This window comes from Sinohyriopsis cumingii, chromosome 4 (genome assembly GCF_028554795.1).
Source record: "Sinohyriopsis cumingii isolate HCF-2022 chromosome 4, ASM2855479v2, whole genome shotgun sequence".
In the NCBI taxonomy this organism is placed as follows: Eukaryota; Metazoa; Mollusca; class Bivalvia; order Unionida; family Unionidae; genus Sinohyriopsis; species Sinohyriopsis cumingii.
This window is the reverse complement of record NC_142964.1, coordinates 26418753-26438366: the sequence shown is the minus strand read 5'-3', so window position 1 is coordinate 26438366 and position 19614 is coordinate 26418753. Positions and strand designations below refer to the sequence as shown.

General features: G+C 37.3%; 1 protein-coding gene across 1 annotated transcript in view; it reads right to left on the bottom strand.

Moving 5' to 3' along the window:
• The window catches only part of LOC149800843 (uncharacterized), a 103239-nt gene extending 85712 nt beyond the window's left edge, over positions 1-17527 (bottom strand). Inside the window, exons 1-3 of the mRNA XM_089954855.1 lie at positions 17503-17527; positions 15636-15750; positions 11661-11710 (exon numbers count right to left, since the gene is read on the bottom strand). Coding sequence (XP_089810981.1) covers positions 11661-11710; positions 15636-15746 — 161 coding nt within the window. The 5' untranslated portion in view covers positions 15747-15750; positions 17503-17527. The remainder of the gene's footprint in view (positions 1-11660; positions 11711-15635; positions 15751-17502) is intronic.
• Positions 17528-19614: the final 2087 nt, after the last annotated feature.

Sequence of the window (19614 nt, the reverse complement as noted above, 5' to 3'; positions counted from 1 at the left end):
CCATCTTGCCATGTATAAGACTACCCAACCACATAATGACAAGGATCTTAGTGATAGATCTGCCCATCTTGCCATGTATAACACTACCCAACCACATAATGACAAGGATCTTAGTGATAGATCTGCCCATCTTGCCATGTATGAGACTACCCAACCACATAATGACAAGGATCTTAGTGAGAGATCTGACCATCTTGCCATGTATAAGACTACCCAACCACATAATGACAAGGATCTTAGTGATAGATCTGCCCATCTTGCCATGTATAACACTACCCAACCACATAATGACAAGGATCTTAGTGACAGATCTGACCATCTTGCCATGTATAAGACTACCCAACCACATAATGACAAGGATTTTAGTGATAGATCTGCCCATCTTGCCATGTATAAGACTACCCAACCACATAATGACAAGGATCTTAGTGAGAGATCTGCCCATCTTGTCATGTATAAGACCACCCAACCACATAATGACAAGGATTTTAGTGATAGATCTGCCCATCTTGCCATGTATAAGACTACCCAACCACATAATCACAAGGATCTTAGTGATAGATCTGCCCATCTTGCCATGTATAAGACTACCCAACCACATAATGACAAGGATCTTAGTGATAGATCTGCCCATCTTGCCATGTATAACACTACCCAACCACATAATGACAAGGATCTTAGTGATAGATCTGCCCATCTTGCCATGTATAAGACTACCCAACCACATAATGACAAGGATCTTAGTGAGAGATCTGCCCATCTTGCCATGTATAAGACCACCCAACCACATAATGACAAGGATCTTAGTAAGAGATCTGCCCATCTTGCCATGTATAAGACTACCAAACCACATAATGACAAGGATTTTAGTGATTGATCTGCCCATCTTGCCATGTATAAGACTACCCAACCACATAATGACAAGGATTTTAGTGATAGATCTGCCCATCTTGCCATGTATAAGACTACCCAACCACATAATGACAAGGATCTTAGTGATAGATCTGCCCATCTTGCCATGTATAAGACTACCCAACCACATAATGACAAGGATCTTAGTGATAGATCTGCCCATCTTGCCATGTATAAGACTACCCAACCACATAATGACAAGGATCTTAGTGAGAGATCTGCCCATCTTGCCATGTATAACACTACCCAACCACATAATGACAAGGATCTTAGTGATAGATCTGCCCATCTTGCCATGTATGAGACTACCCAACCACATAATGACAAGGATCTTAGTGAGAGATCTGCCCATCTTGCCATGTATAAGACTACCCAACCACATAATGACAAGGATCTTAGTGATAGATCTGCCCATCTTGCCATGTATAAGACTACCCAACCACATAATGACAAGGATCTTAGTGATAGATCTGCCCATCATGCCATGTATAAGACTACCCAACCACATAATGACAAGGATCTTAGTGATAGATCTGCCCATCTTGCCATGTATAACACTACCCAACCACATAATGACAAGGATCTTAGTGAGAGATCTGCCCATCTTGCCATGTATAAGACTACCCAACCACATAATGACAAGGATCTTAGTGATAGATCTGCCCATCATGCCATGTATAAGACTACCCAACCACATAATGACAAGGATCTTAGTGATAGATCTGCCCATCTTGCCATGTATAAGACTACCCAACCACATAATGACAAGGATCTTAGTGAAAGATCTGCCCATCTTGCCATGTATAAGACTACCCAACCACATAATGACAACGATCTTAGTGAGTGATCTGCCCATCTTGCCATGTATAAGACTACCCAACCACATAATGACAAGGATCTTAGTGATAGATCTGCCCATCATGCCATGTATAAGACCACCCAACCACATAATGACAAGGATCTTAGTGAGAAATCTGCCCATCATGCCATGTATAAGACCACCCAACCACATAATGACAAGGATCTTAGTGAGAGATCTGCCCATCTTGCCATGTATAAGACTACCCAACCACATAATGACAAGGAGCTTAGTGATAGATCTGCCCATCTTGCCATGTATAACACTACCCAACCACATAATGACAAGGATCTTAGTGAGAGATCTGACCATCTTGCCATGTATAAGACTACCCAACCACATAATGACAAGGATCTTAGTGAAAGATCTGCCCATCTTGCCATGTATAACACTACCCAACCACATAATGACAAGGATCTTAGTGAGAGATCTGACCATCTTGCCATGTATAAGACTACCCAACCACATAATGACAAGGATCTTAGTGATAGATCTGCCCATCATGCCATGTATAAGACTACCCAACCACATAATGACAAGGATCTTAGTGATAGATCTGCCCATCTTGCCATGTATAACACTACCCAACCACATAATGACAAGGATCTTAGTGATAGATCTGCCCATCTTGCCATGTATAAGACTACCCAACCACATAATGACAAGGATCTTAGTGACAGATCTGCCCATCTTGCCATGTATAAGACTACCCAACCACATAATGACAAGGATCTTAGTGATAGATCTGCCCATCTTGCCATGTATAACACTACCCAACCACATAATGACAAGGATTTTAGTGATTGATCTGCCCATCTTGCCATGTATAAGACCACCCAACCACATAATGACAAGGATCTTAGTGATAGATCTGCCCATCTTGCCATGTATAAGACTACCAAACCACATAATGACAAGGATCTTAGTGAGTGACCTGCCCATCTTGCCATGTATGAGACTACCCAACCACATAATGACAAGGATCTTTGTGATAGATCTGCCCATCTTGCCATGTATAAGACTACCCAACCACATAATGACAAGGATCTTAGTGAGAGATCTGCCCATCTTGCCATGTATAAGACTACCCAACCACATAATGACAAGGATCTTAGTGAGAGATCTGCCCATCTTGCCATGTATGAGACTACCCAACCACATAATGACAAGGATCTTAGTGAGTGATCTGCCCATCTTGCCATGTATAAGACTACCCAACCACATAATGACAAGGATTTTAGTGATTGATCTGCGCATCTTGCCATGTATAAGACCACCCAACCACATAATGACAAGGATCTTAGTGATAGATCTGCCCATCTTGCCATGTATAAGACTACCCAACCACATAATGACAAGGATTTTAGTGATTGATCTGCCCATCTTGCCATGTATAAGACCCCCCAACCACATAATGACAAGGATCTTAGTGATAGATCTGCCCATCTTGCCATGTATAAGACTACCAAACCACATAATGACAAGGATCTTAGTGAGTGATCTGCCCATCTTGCCATGTATGAGACTACCCAACCACATAATGACAAGGATCTTAGTGAGTGATCTGCCCATCTTGCCATGTATAAGACTACCCAACCACATAATGACAAGGATCTTAGTGAGAGATCTGCCCATCTTGCCATGTATAAGACTACCCAACCACATAATGACAAGGATCTTAGTGAGAGATCTGCCCATCTTGCCATGTATAAGACTACCCAACCACATAATGACAAGGATTTTAGTGATTGATCTGCCCATCATGCCATGTATAAGACCACCCAACCACTTAATTACAAGGATTTTAGTGATAGATCTGCCCATCTTGCCATGTATGAGACTACTCAACCACATAATGACAAGGATCTTAGTGATAGATCTGCCCATCTTGCCATGTATGAGACTACCCAACCACATAATGACAAGGATCTTAGTGATAGATCTGCCCATCTTGCCATGTATAACACTACCCAACCACATAATGACAAGGATCTTAGTGAGAGATCTGCCCATCTTGCCATGTATAAGACTACCCAACCACATAATGACAAGGATCTTAGTGATAGATCTGCCCATCTTGCCATGTATAACACTACCCAACCACATAATGACAAGGATCTTAGTGATAGATCTGCCCATCTTGCCATGTATAACACTACCCAACCACATAATGACAAGGATCTTAGTGATAGATCTGCCCATCTTGCCATGTATAAGACTACCCAACCACATAATGACAAGGATCTTTGTGAGAGATCTGCCCATCTTGCCATGTATAAGACTACCCAACCACATAATGACAAGGATTTTAGTGATTGATCTGCCCATCATGCCATGTATAAGACTACCCAACCACATAATGACAAGGATTTTAGTGATTGATCTGCCCATCATGCCATGTATAAGACTACCCAACCACATAATGACAAGGATCTTAGTGATAGATCTGCCCATCTTGCCATGTATAAGACTACCCAACCACATAATGACAAGGATCTTAGTGATAGATCTGCCCATCTTGCCATGTATGAGACTACCCAGCCACATAATGACAAGGATCTTAGTGAGTGATCTGCCCATCTTGCCATGTATAAGACTACCCAACCACATAATGACAAGGATCTTAGTGAGAGATCTGCCCATCTTGCCATGTATAAGACTACCCAACCACATAATGACAAGGATCTTAGTGATAGATCTGCCCATCTTGCCATGTATAAGACTACCAAACCACATAATGACAAGGATCTTTGTGAGAGATCTGCCCATCTTGCCATGTATAAGACTACCCAACCACATAATGACAAGGATCTTAGTGAGAGATCTGCCCATCTTGCCATGTATAAGACTACCCAACCACATAATTACAAGGATCTTAGTGAGAGATCTGCCCATCTTGCCATGTATAAGACTACCCAACCACATAATGACAAGGATCTTAGTGAGAGATCTGCCCATCTTGCCATGTATAAGACCACCCAACCACATAATGACAAGGATCTTAGTGATAGATCTGCCCATCTTGCCGTGTATAAGACTACCCAACCACATAATGACAAGGATCTTAGTGAGAGATCTGCCCATCTTGCCATGTATAACACTACCCAACCACATAATGACAAGGATCTTAGTGATAGATCTGCCCATCTTGCCATGTATAAGACCACCCAACCACATAATGACAAAGATCTTAGTGATAGATCTGCCCATCTTGCCATGTATAAGACTACCCAACCACATAATGACAAGGATCTTTGTGAGAGATCTGCCCATCTTGCCATGTATAAGACTACCCAACCACATAATCACAAGGATCTTAGTGATAGATCTGCCCATCATGCCATGTATAAGACTACCCAACCACATAATGACAAGGATCTTTGTGAGAGATCTGCCCATCTTGCCATGTATAAGACTACCCAACCACATAATGACAAGGATTTTAGTGATTGATCTGCCCATCATGCCATGTATAAGACCACCCAACCACATAATGGCAAGGATCTTAGTGATAGATCTGCCCATCTTGCCATGTATAAGACTACCCAACCACATAATGACAAGGATTTTAGTGAGAGATCTGCCCATCTTGCCATGTATAAGACTACCCAACCACATAATGACAAGGATTTTAGTGATTGATCTGCCCATCATGCCATGTATAAGACCACCCAACCACATAATGACAAGGATCTTAGTGAAAGATCTGCCCATCTTGCCATGTATAAGACTACCCAACCACATAATGACAAGGATCTTAGTGATAGATCTGCCCATCTTGCCATGTATAAGACCACCCAACCACATAATGACAAGGATCTTAGTGATAGATCTGCCCATCTTGCCATGTATGAGACTACCCAACCACATAATGACAAGGATCTTAGTGATAGATCTGCCCATCATACCATGTATAAGACCACCCAACCACATAATGACAAGGATCTTAGTGAAAGATCTGCCCATCTTGCCATGTATAAGACTACCAAACCACATAATGACAAGGATCTTAGTGATAGATCTGCCCATCTTGCCATGTATAAGACTACCCAACCACATAATGACAAGGATCTTTGTGAGAGATCTGCCCATATTCCCATGTATAAGACTACCCAACCACATAATGACAAGGATTTTAGTGAGAGATCTGCCCATCTTGCCATGTATAAGACTACCCAACCACATAATGACAAGGATCTTAGTGACAGATCTGCCCATCTTGCCATGTATAAGACTACCCAACCACATAATGACAAGGATTTTAGTGATAGATCTGTCCGTCCAGCTGCGCCCATGGTTACAGCTGGTAACAGCACCAACCGAAATGCCTTCCACATGGGTTGTAACTGCCGGCCACACTCCCTGCGACCAGTACCAGTATGACAAAATCATCCAGCGATCCTGGCTTTCCCTTATTCACTGCTGACCTTCAAGATATTGCCAATAGATTACATAGAGATGATGGCATTGCATCATCATTGCCATAAAGAATGGTTATCTCAAAATGGAAGCAGAACATGAACAGTCTGGTAAAAAGAATACACCTTCCACTGCCTATGATACTCAACTTTTGGCATTAGCTACAAATTTAGTGGCACTTAACATGTCTGCTCCCACTTTTTATAAAATGGATTTTTAAAAAAAAATGATTTCTTCTTGCCACACTAAAATGGGTTTGAAACATTGTTTAAATGTCTTCGATATTTGATTTGGCCTCCTTGATGATTTTCTGACTGGCAGGAAAATTGGCCTACCAATATAGGTCATTAACAGAGAACCTACCATGGGAATGTGTTGATTGCTTTAACTCAATATTTTGTGATGCATGTTTGTACTCCATGATACTATAAATTTGTTTTCAAAAACTCATAATGCTCTTTCTTTAAGGATGACTCAATTTAGCTTGCAATTGCTGTATGGAGTTAAATCTAAATAAGTTCAGAGGCAGGCATCTCAAGAACTACCTCTCCAACCTGCCACTCCATCTGCATCCTCGTTTTAGAAAACAGCTGTTCTTGCCACAATGGACGGGAGATAGGCAAGACCAGCAAAGGGATATTAATATGGTCCAAGAACTGTTCATATCTCAACCTTTAGCCAGCTGATGACAGTCAAACCAGTCTAGAAGGCGCACTAAATGGGGAGGGAGGAAACCAAGTATCTCCACCCAAAGCCTCCTGTCTCCTGCTGCTGACTTAACACCCCCACCATCCCCACACAGTCCAAAATGGGGCACTTCCAAGGGGCTTTGGCTTTTTGGTTTATCCCACCGCTCCCCTTTCTTCCTCACCCCTTCTAATGGATGGATGAGGAGGATGTGGTTCCTCAACAGAAGACACAGTCAGTCATTGACAAACAGAGTGGGTAGGTGGAGATGATAAAGTCATCAAGATTTATACATCTCTCCATCCAAGGAGATGAGTATGCCATCAGTCTCTATCTCACAGATGTCTACTTTCATGACCATATTCATCCATCATCAAAGAAGTTTCTTCAGTTGTTTACTGTGACAATTTTTTAGTCCTTATAGTAATTCTAAATATCAACTTCTAGGTCTTTACCAAATTATGGACTGTGTCATCACCCTGTCCCAATCAACAACCACTATGGCTGTGGTTATGTATCTTGACAATCTCCTCCCAAAAATATTGTAGGTTCTATTCTCCTTAGAGGCAGAATCAATGTCTCATCTGTTTGAATCATCTCAGTTTTCTCAAGAACTGGAGACAATCTGATCTTCACAATGTTTTGTCCACATAGGTATGGAGGTTATAACCAATCTCAATCTTGTATGTCCCCCTTATGTCTGCATCATTGTCAAACTCATATAGTCAATTCCAACAGGTCAGGGATTATATGTACAGATGCCAGTACAATCTCAATCTTGTATGTCCCCCTTATGTCTGCATCATTGTCAAACTCATATAGTCAATTCCAACAGGTCAGGGATTATATGTACAGATGCCAGTACAATCGCAATCTTGTATGTCCCCTTTATGTCTGCATCATTGTCAAACTCATATAGTCAATTCCAACAGGTCAGGGATTATATGTACAGATGCCAGTACAATCGCAATCTTGTATGTCCCCCTTATGTCTGCATCATTGTCAAACTCATATAGTCAATTCCAACAGGTCAGGGATTATATGTACAGATGCCAGTACAATCTCAATCTTGCATGTCCCCCTTATGTCTGCATCATTGTCAAACTCATATAGTCAATTCCAACAGGTCAGGGATTATATGTACAGATGCCAGTACAATCGCAATCTTGTATGTCCCCCTTATGTCTGCATCATTGTCAAACTCATATAGTCAATTCCAACAGGTCAGGGATTATATGTACAGATGCCAGTACAATCGCAATCTTGTATGTCCCCCTTATGTCTGCATCATTGTCAAACTCATATAGTCAATTCCAACAGGTCAGGGATTATATGTACAGATGCCAGTACAATCTCAATCTTGTATGTCCCCCTTATGTCTGCATCATTGTCAAACTCATATAGTCAATTCCAACAGGTCAGGGATTATATGTACAGATGCCAGTACAATCTCAATCTTGTATGTCCCCCTTATGTCTGCATCATTGTCAAACTCATATGGTCAATTCCAACAGGTCAGGGATTATATGTACAGATGCCAGTACAATCTCAATCTTGTATGTCCCCCTTATGTCTGCATCATTGTCAAACTCATATAGTCAATTCCAACAGGTCAGGGATTATATGTACAGATGCCAGTACAATCTCAATCTTGTATGTCCCCCTTATGTCTGCATCATTGTCAAACTCATATAGTCAATTCCAACAGTCAGGGATTATATGTACAGATGCCAGTACAATCGCAATCTTGTATGTCCCCCTTATGTCTGCATCATTGTCAAACTTATATAGTCAATTCCAACAGGTCAGGGATTATATGTACAGATGCCAGTACAATCTCAATCTTGTATGTCCCCTTTATGTCTGCATCATTGTCAAACTCATATAGTCAATTCCAACAGTCAGGGATTATATGTACAGATGCCAGTACAATCTCAATCTTGTATGTCCCCCTTATGTCTGCATCATTGTCAAACTCATATAGTCAATTCCAACAGGTCAGGGATTATATGTACAGATGCCAGTACAATCTCAATCTTGTATGTCCCCCTTATGTCTGCATCATTGTCAGACTCATATAGTCAATTCCAACAGGTCAGGGATTATATGTACAGATGCCAGTACAATCTCAATCTTGTATGTCCCCCTTATGTCTGCATCATTGTCAAACTCATATAGTCAATTCCAACAGGTCAGGGATTATATGTACAGATGCCAGTACAATCTCAATCTTGTATGTCCCCCTTATGTCTGCATCATTGTCAAACTCATATGGTCAATTCCAACAGGTCAGGGATTATATGTACAGATGACAGTACAATCTCAATCTTGTATGTCCCCCTTATGTCTGCATCATTGTCAAACTCATATAGTCAATTCCAACAGGTCAGGGATTATATGTACAGATGCCAGTACAATCTCAATCTTGTATGTCCCCCTTATGTCTGCATCATTGTCAAACTCATATAGTCAATTCCAACAGGTCAGGGATTATATGTACAGATGCCAGTACATATGGTTGCTGCCAGACTTCAAATACAGTCAACAGCAAATGAGGACCAGGAAAACTGCCTCTTCACGTCAACTTCAATATGAAAGCTATCATATATCATAAATGCCTTTCACTTGTAGATGGACCTACTCTGCGAGAAGTCAGTCTGATTATGTCTGACAATTCTGTAGTGAAGATTTACCTCCTCAAACTGTAACTAGAGGTTGCAACCTGACCCATCATACTAACAGGCTACACTTTAGCTGCTTAATTAACAATTTTATAGACCACTTCTCTATTATTTCTTCTTATGTTAAAATGCATCAGTTCACCTGTCCATCGGTCCATCTAGACATATATGGATAGAGTTAATTTGCGATTTCAGTTCAGTCAACCTGTCCATCTATCTGACATTGTGTAAATGGTGGCCAAATCAAATGGGAGATTGGCATCTTTTTAAACAAATTTTTAAAAAAAATCCTCATGCCAGGATCCATTCTGACAAATTTAGTCAAATTCTGTTGAGCAGTTTTATAGAGAAACTTTAAAAAAGAATTGTTGCTACAACATTATGTTGGATGAGTTTTGTTCAGTCAATGGCACTTTTCAGCACATTAAAGGCAGCCAGTAGGAGGAAGAACATGGAAAACGCTAGGAAGAATCACTGACCCGTGGGAAGCTAATTAAAAATAAAAAGCTCCTGATGTGTTTACAACCAATTAAAAATGAAAAGTCTAGATGTGTGTTTACAACTAATTAAATTTGATAAGCTAGTGATGTGTTTACAACTAATTAAAAATGAAAAGCAAGTGATGTGTTTACAACTAATTAAAAATGAAAAGCTAGTGATGTGTTTACAACTAATTAAAAATGAAAAGCTAGTGATGTGTTTACAACTAATTAAAAATGAAAAGCTAGTGATGTGTTTACAACTAATTAAAAATGAAAAGCTAGTGATGTGTTTTTGACTAATTAAATATGAAAAACTAGTGATGTGTTTACAACTAATTAAATATGAAAAGCTAGTGATGTGTTTACAACTAATTAAAAATGAAAAGCAAGTGATGTGTTTACAACTAATTAAAAATGAAAAGCTAGTGATGTGTTTACAACTAATTAAAAATGAAAAGCTAGTGATGTGTTTACAACTAATTAAAAATGAAAAGCTAGTGATGTGTTTACAACTAATTAAAAATGAAAAGCTAGTGATGTGTTTACAACTAATTAAAAATGAAAAGCAAGTGATGTCTTTAAAACTAATTAAAAATGAAAAACTAGTGATGTGTTTACAACTAATTAAAAATGAAAAGCTAGTGATGTGTTTACAACTAATTAAAAATGAAAAGCCAGTGATGTGTTTACAACTAATTAAAAATGAAAAGCAAGTGATGTGTCTACAACTAATTAAAAATGAAAAACTAGTGATGTGTTTACAACTAATTAAAAATGAAAAGCTAGTGATGTGTTTACAACTAATTTAAAATGAAAAGCTAGTGATGTGTTTACAACTAATTAAAAATGAAAAGTCTACATGTGTGTTTACAACTATTTAAAAATGAAAAGCCAGCGATGTGTTTACAACTAATTAAAAATGAAAAGCTAGTGATGTGTTTACAACTAATTAAAAATGAAAAGCTAGTGATGTGTTTACAACTAATTAAAAATGAAAAGTCTACATGTGTGTTTACAACTAATTTAAAATGAAAAGCTAGTGATGTGTTTACAACTAATTAAAAATGAAAAGCTAGTGATGTGTTTACAACTAATTAAAAATGAAAAGCTAGTGATGTGTTTACAACTAATTAAAAATGAAAAGTCTAGATGTGTGTTTACAACTAATTAAAAATGAAAAGCAAGTGATGTGTTTACAACTAATTAAAAATGAAAAGCCAGTGATGTGTTTACAACTAATTAAAAATGAAAAGCAAGTGATGTGTTTACAACTAATTAAAAATGAAAAGTCTAGATGTGTGTTTACAACTAATTAAAAATGAAAAGCTAGTGATGTGTTTACAACTAATTAAAAATGAAAAGTCTACATGTGTGTTTACAACTAATTAAAAATGAAAAGCCTACATATGTGTTTACAACTAATTAAAAATGAAAAGCTAGTGATGTGTTTGCAACTAATTAAAAATGAAAAGCCAATGATGTGTTTACAACTAATTAAAAATGAAAAGCTAGTGATGTGTTTACAACTAATTAGAAATGAAAAGCCAGTGATATGTTTACAACTAATTAAAAATGAAAAGCTAGTGATGTGTTTACAACCAATACAGAATTGTTGATTACCTAACATCCTCCAGCTCCTGTCTGAGTTTGCTATTTTCAATCTTCAGGGCCTACAAATCAAATGTGATTAAATTAGTATTCAGTCTGTCTATCTTGTGATACATATTTGTACACAACATTAATATCCATACTGTATATCTTGTTACATGTATATGTAAACAAAATTTGTATCCAATCTATTTAAATAAATGTTAACAAAATTGTTATCCAATTTATCCTTAGATGAATGTATTAATCATAATGCATATCTAGTGCACTAGGTAGCAAATTCAAATCTTGCTACTTTCTGAACATTTTATACAGTATACTTTTTGAATTTATTTTATCCAACACTGGGTCAATAAAAATGGCCATTCAGCTGTGTTTGCTCACCTGTCAATATCCACTCCACAGACAAGTGCCTTTTTATCATGTTATTTGCAGTCTCAGCCATTATTATCGGTATCCTTACTTTTCACTAAATTGGGGGCCTTCATTGCAGTCACACTGTTCCAGTGTTCCCTTCACCTCATCTGGGCCATTACCAAGTTTCATGCATTCATAACTTCACTTTTGCCCCCAAATTTGGAAAAGCACTTAAAGCCCCAATGCCTCCATTCCATGTATATAGCAAATCATCTGAATAATACTGAATCTTGAAAGATATTGGTCCTAATCATCACTGGCTTCCATTAAAACTAGATAATATTAACATTTGATCACATTATGGGCCATGTAATTTCCCTCATAAATTGAAAAACAGTCATTTTTCACATGTGTACAAATTAATTTGATGTTCTTTGCCGACATCCATGGGTCAACCGATTTCAGTCAAAAGCCGGAACACAAGATTTGATGGCATCACCATTGTAAACTAAAAAGCTTACACCATGCGCTGTTGTATTGTCTTCAGCCCAAGTTCACCCTTAAAATTATTCCAGCACCACAGCTGATCACCAATATTCACCAGAATCTTATTTTTATTTAATGAATGCTTTTGTTCTCTGATCCACTTAAAAAAAGCAGACCTGCTTATTTTCATTCCCTCTTGAATCAATTTGTGTGCCATGTGCAAATGCTTTTATTATTAGAATAGTCACTAACAGAATTGTCAAATGTATCATCTCATTACTACCTTTGTAGCACTCCAAAAACAATGGAACTAAAATGGTTTGGTTGACCAAATTATGTGGTGGCACCTGTTAATTCTAAACTGAATACATGAATGTCATTTAAACCTAACATCTTGATTATTTTAAAGAACAGTTTATGTCAGGTAGCTTTTTTAATAAATCATTTCTTTCCTTCCATCTTAGTTAGTTTGGAAGAATGATGAAATTTATTATAAATGGTGGCACTGGGGCTTTGAAAGCACTGAACTATTATGCCCATATACTTTTTATTCACTTCCTACAGTGCATGTATGGAGTATTGGCTGATGTTTTTTATCATAGCAATCCTCATGATCAGATTTATCAGTATTCATATATACCTCATATCAACCCTTTGAGGCTCCACATACAGGTGTCAGACACTCTGCACAACTGTACCCTACAAACCCCCAAGTCTCTCTTCCTGAGGTATCCAATAGGTGAATTCAGCGCTCAGCTGGTGCAGTGTGCTGTGTCAAGATTTACCCCATTATGCCAAAGAAGATTATTTTATATATGCAATAAAGTTTTAATTGAACCTACCTTTCATGCGTTGTTTAATGTACACAAAATTATAGTCTGACTATACATCCCCGTTTGTTTGTACCCCCCCCACCAATTTCAAAAATGAGAATATTTAATGTGATAAAAAGTGCACAGAACTAAGTCAATTGAATCAATGATTTATAATTTCTAACCTGTGACCAGAATGGCACTAATGCTGGCATCCCCTGCACAATTTCATGCTTAACGGACTTTCCATACTAACATGACGCCATATTGCATACACTATAGGTTAGTTTATTTCCATCAGACAACATAATGATGTAGTTCATCCTGTTCAGCAAATGCTGAATAATTGCGTAAATTACATAACGTGGAGAGTTTGGAATTATATCCCTCTGCATACAAGAACATACATGAACACAGAAATTAAACTGCTTGTTAAATCCACATGAAAAGCATAGCTGTCATTTTCCTTTGCTTGATTCAACATTGTAAATATTGGAAGCAGATGACTTATGTATGTACATTTGTAGTCGTGATACACCCCTTTGCTGAAAATGGACTTGTCCAGAAACTGGAAATGGATCCAAGCATGTCTGTCTATTGAAAACTTCCATTAAGCATGAAACGCGCATAAGATGACGGTGTTAGGGCCACTCTACTCAGAGTCAGGTTAGAAACTATAAATCAGTGAATGAATTGACTAAGTTCCTTGCACTTTTTATCACATTAAAGGTTTCCATTATTTAAATCGGTAGGGGGGTACAAACAAATGGGTTTGTATTATCAGACTGTAGTATCAATCTATCTTGTTACACACATATGTAAACAAAACATACTATTCTGCATAATATGTGATTAGAGCGTCTCCCTCAGATGCAAGAGATCACAGGTTTGAACTCTGCCAAGTCATACCAAAGGCTTATACAAATGGTACTAACAGCTGCCTTGCTTGGCACTCAGCATTAAGAGGTTAGTGTTGGGACTGGTTGGCCTGGTGTTGGGATAATGTGATGGGTGGGACATGATGCTACATGTCTGCAGCATGATGCCCTAGTGCTAGACATCACTATAAACTGCCACACTGCAGACATTGTAGCGATATGACTGAAAAATTGTTAAAGCTACATTAAAAATTCAAATCACACACACATGCACACACACACACACTATTTGAGTATTTGCAGTATACTGCCTATACGTTGAGTCAAACCACAAACAAAATGATTTGCCATTGCATAATGTGCCAGCAGACCAGAGTCAATGTTGTTCTACTGATTACTCCTAACAAACTGCATAGACTTAGATCTGCTAAAACATTATGCTGAGGCAGATCTGGGTCTCTACTGTTTGCAGTTGGACTCGACATACAAGTGTGTATACACAGTACTGTAAAATATTAACATTTTTCTTTTAATTATCAGTTCATGGTTTTAAAATTTGACGCAATATTTTAATTCTGTTGTGTATTCTGGCTATTAATTTTATAGCTTTCAATCCATGAAAATGACTAGATTTAATCTTCATCGATAATCTCAACAGCAGACACTGGAAAAATGCTATTGACAAAGAATTCTAAGAATCAATATGAGGCTTCTGAGACACTAAGTCATATTACAGCTACACACAAAGTCATATTACGGCTTGACACTAAGTCATATTACATCGAGACACAAAGTCATATTACAGCTAGACACAAAGTCATATTACAGCAATAAATTAAGTCATATTACAGCTAGACACAAAGTCATTTTAAAGCTACACACAAAGTCATATTACAGCTAGACACAAAGTCATATTACAGCAATACACTAAGTCATATTACAGCTAGACACAAAGTCATATTAAAGCTAGACAGTAAGTCATGTTACAACTAGACACTAAGTCAAGTTACAACTAGACACAAAGTAGTGTTACAACTAGACACTAAGTCATATTACAACTAGAGACTGTCATATTACAAATAGACACTACCAGTAAGTCATGTTACAACTAGCCATTAAGCCATACTGCAGATAGACTGCAAATCATTTTACAACCAGACATTAAGTCAAATTATGAAACAATATCCTTCACAAAGTATAAAACTATGTCAAACTGAATCTAAAATGTGTCATATTTAAATGATCTATAATTAATGACCACCTTTGTTGTAAGACCGCTTCTAGTCACATAGGTAAAGGGAGTGGTCCTTAAGATTACCTCCTCTTTCATTTATCTTACCTTCTATGATGCGTTTGCCTTGCTCACTATATCTAAAAATGTACAAACACACACACACATACACAGATTAAACCTTTCAAACCAAAAAAGAGTTGTAACTGAGTAAAAATGAAACCTTAATTTCTCTTTCAGCTTTTGACATGCTGGCACTTTTTGTCTCTGAAGCAAGAGACTCCAATGGGGCATTCCTGTTGAGTGCTGCTGACAGCCTGCCATTGATGCTCATTATACTGAAAGGTGGATATACAAATACAGTAGTCTCTCTTTTTAATTTAAAATCCCTCATTAAATTAACGGTAGAAATACAAGTACAGTAGTCACCATAAAGTCACTCATTGAATTGAAAGGTAGAAATACAAGTACAACAGACTCTCACCAAAGTCACTCATTACACTGAAAGGTATACATTTTGTTAATAATTTTATTTCTGTACATGTATTTTTCTGCATGAGACTTCTACACTGCCATTAATCATCCCTGGTACTTCATCATATGATGACGCTGGTATCTCTTTAATTTACCATCATATACCATCTTAACTTAAATTAGCACCATCTATTTATTACTTTCTTTGATAATTGCATCCTTAATTAATTTAACTGCAAACACTAATAGTGTGATCTTCTGACCATGAATCGGCCAAACCAGTTTGACCAATGCTGCTATAATTAAGCACTTTTGATGTCATTTGCCAATTTACTGAATATACCATTTTATAACACAAAATATAATGCTGACTTGAAATAACTCTGTTATTATATGTATAAATATAAAAAGTATTTATTCAGAAATCAATATTTAATGGATTTAGTGTGCTTTCAATTAAATATTTTCAGATGTTTCAAAGCTAAAAAAGAAAATAAGTTAGTTTAAGTTGGTTCGAGATTTTTCCCAAAAGACAACAATTCCATGATAACAGTGGATACAATTCCATGATAACAGTGGTGCATGTTATCCATTAAATGTACTCATCAATAACTCTTTATGCAAGAAAGCATAATTTGCACAAGACATCAATACATACATTTGGTCAATTTATATGTACTGTTCGATAGTGTTTATACCTGCTGGATTTATGAAAACTTGACTTTTAAATTTTTTTCTCAAACATTGGAAAGTTAGTTTGGTTTTAAAATCTAATAAAATCTAATGGTGATAGCTCATGTTTTGCTCTGAATTAAATTAAAAATTTCCTGATAACATTCTAATATAAATCTGAATTTAAACAGAAATTTCCTAATAACATTCTAATATAAATCTGAATTCAAATAGAAGTTTCCTAATAAAATTCTAATATAAATCTGAATTCAAATAGAAATTTCCTAACAACATTCTAATATAAATCTGAATTCAAATAGAAATTTCCTAATAACTTTCTAATATAAATCTGAAAGCAGAAAATCAACCTTTTACATTCTCTTACTATGTTTGCAAAATCAGGTAGGGGACTATGAGTTTTCCTTGTTTTTTTTTTTTCTCTTTTTTTTTTTTTTCCTTTTAATATTTCGCATGGTCCGAATCGGCTCGCCATTCGGGCCGAATTGCCGATTTTGCCCGTAATTTGGGCCGGAACAGCCAGTATTCTTCGTAAACAAACTCTAGATATATTATGATTCTTTTCACTGTCCTTGTAAATGATCCGTTATTGTCGATGATTCCGTTACTGTCGCATGCTAAAATATACGGCCAGTACTAGTCCTACAATGTAAGACATAGTATATGTTGTCTTTGTTTAAGTTGTATCACCCCCATAACAAAAATATTGGGTGATGTGTCTTACGTTGTAGGACTAGGCCAGTACTACTCAGGCGCCAATTTACAGTATATCCATCTGCCAAAACATTCACATACCTGATACCTAATGACAACTAAATTTAAATCAGAAGTCAGTTAGATTCTGATTTTGGAAATAATTCGATACAAAAATAGCTTAGTTCAAATGGATATTAACTGCAAACTGAATATAAAAGACAAACGTATACATTTGTTTACAATGCAGCCATATTGGATGTCATGGTATTTACTAATACTTTCCAAAGAAATTAAACACTGTGTAACGGACAAGTGAAGATTAATCTGCACAAGAAATATGCCGATATATTCACAGGGGCTTGTTACAAAGGATATTAAGAGTATACGTCCATGGATATTGGGTGGGAGGTCTTAATTTTCTTTGTAAAGAGTCCTTTTGAAAACGTATCAGATGTATCAGCCCTCAAACTTTCTTTCAACAAATGTAAATGCCACATATAAATCCCGGACGAAACTAAATAATATTTTACATGGTCCGAATCAGCCCGGGATCTGGTCCGATTCGGTCCGTAATTTTGGCCGATTAAACCTTGTCCGAATCAGTCACGGTCCGAATCAGCATGTTGACCCAAACCTATTTTGATACTAACTATGGGTTTCGGGACTAATATCGTCTATCCTTTAAAATGTTAAATTGTGTGTAGACTCTTTCGTCCGCGCAAATCAGTGTACATTTTAGACACCTCTATACCAGTATATCTTGCGGCTCTTGACTTTTGGCCAGCTAAAGGGTCATTTCGACATGGCTGCAGTAGGTAGCTTTATGTTAGTTAAGATTTGCATTTGGAACTTGTCAAACATTGCAATTTTGATCCGGAAATATTCTATACATGTTGCTGAATAATCATTCAGCGGAAAATTCAAGACATTAAATTTCTACCTTGACTGGACAGATTTGGAAAGGTCAACAAGTACATATATTAAAAGAAGTCGCTTATCAAAGTTTACTATGGTTTAAGTTTTTAATCTTTCTCGAAGGAATTGTCTCTGGAACTCTTGTGGATACTCAAATTATGGTCAACAAGCATTGGTTACCTCACTTTGTCTTAGGTAAGGGAGCGACACAGTCTAACATTATTCTGCTTAAAGGATCGTCACATATATGAAAAGGTTACAGATGAGCCTCAGGTATCTTCTGATTTGGGTATTTCTACCATTTGACAAGTGTCACAAGATCTCCAGAATTTACAAGCACCACTTTTAATTTTCGGATAGTAAAAATGACTCAGAAGCTTGTCATAAGTTTTACTTACTCGTAATGGCCAGCCATGAGAGTTTTATGGGCTACACCCAAAAATGTATTGTCGATATAACTTTGGAAAGACAATTTAATATCTCAGTGAACATTCGTTACCACCAGTATCTTAGGTGGTCTCCATTTGCTCATAGGGTCCCCGTTTTTCAAAAAGTAACAAACTGGTAATGGTGTGGGGTCAACATAGCTATTAACAATTTCAGTTTGACATTGAAAAACGAAATATTGTGAGACAAGGAATAATCGTCATCTGTGCGAGCAGCATTTTCCACGTTTTGCTCATTATTACAGGTCTTGACGTCACTATGGACACAATTCTTGAACTCTTTAACTAATATTAGCTCTCTGAAGTTATCGTAATCTTGATTAACCTTTTTTTTGGCCTAGCACAACCTATCAAATCGTTATTCGTTTTCCCTTGTAAATTCGACATGCGTTTCTCCAGACTCTTTTCTACAATTCCTAAACCTTTATCGATATGCATCAGGTACCAACTCAGATCCTTTTAAGATACATTTCTTAACCACATCATAATCAGCAGTAGTATAGTGGGATACCTTAGGGACAATGGGAATTTAATGCCAAACTGGGGGGGGGGGGGTTGTACCCTAGGGACAATGGGAATTTAACATGGGAATTTTCACATGGGTGGGACTATAGAGGGACAAAAAAGTATTGGGACTGTCTAGGGACAATAGGAATGGAACAGGGAGGTGACGTCACGGTACTGCCGATTAGCAACAATGTTGCAAGGAGCTGACCTCAATCAGACCAAACACCAGGGGAAAGAAAAAAAAAACTAGAACGCTTGGCGGGAACGGGACTGGCGAAACAGAGACAGAGATAACACAGACAATAGACATTATACAAACAACTATACAACACACTAGTGATAAAGGTCGTGGCATGGTAGCCTATTTTTATACCTCCTTTTGTTGGAGACAATAAGTGTACATCCTGCACAGAGATGATTTTACTCCAGTGGCGAATCTAAATGGCTTAGTCACTAACTTGCACACTATAAGAC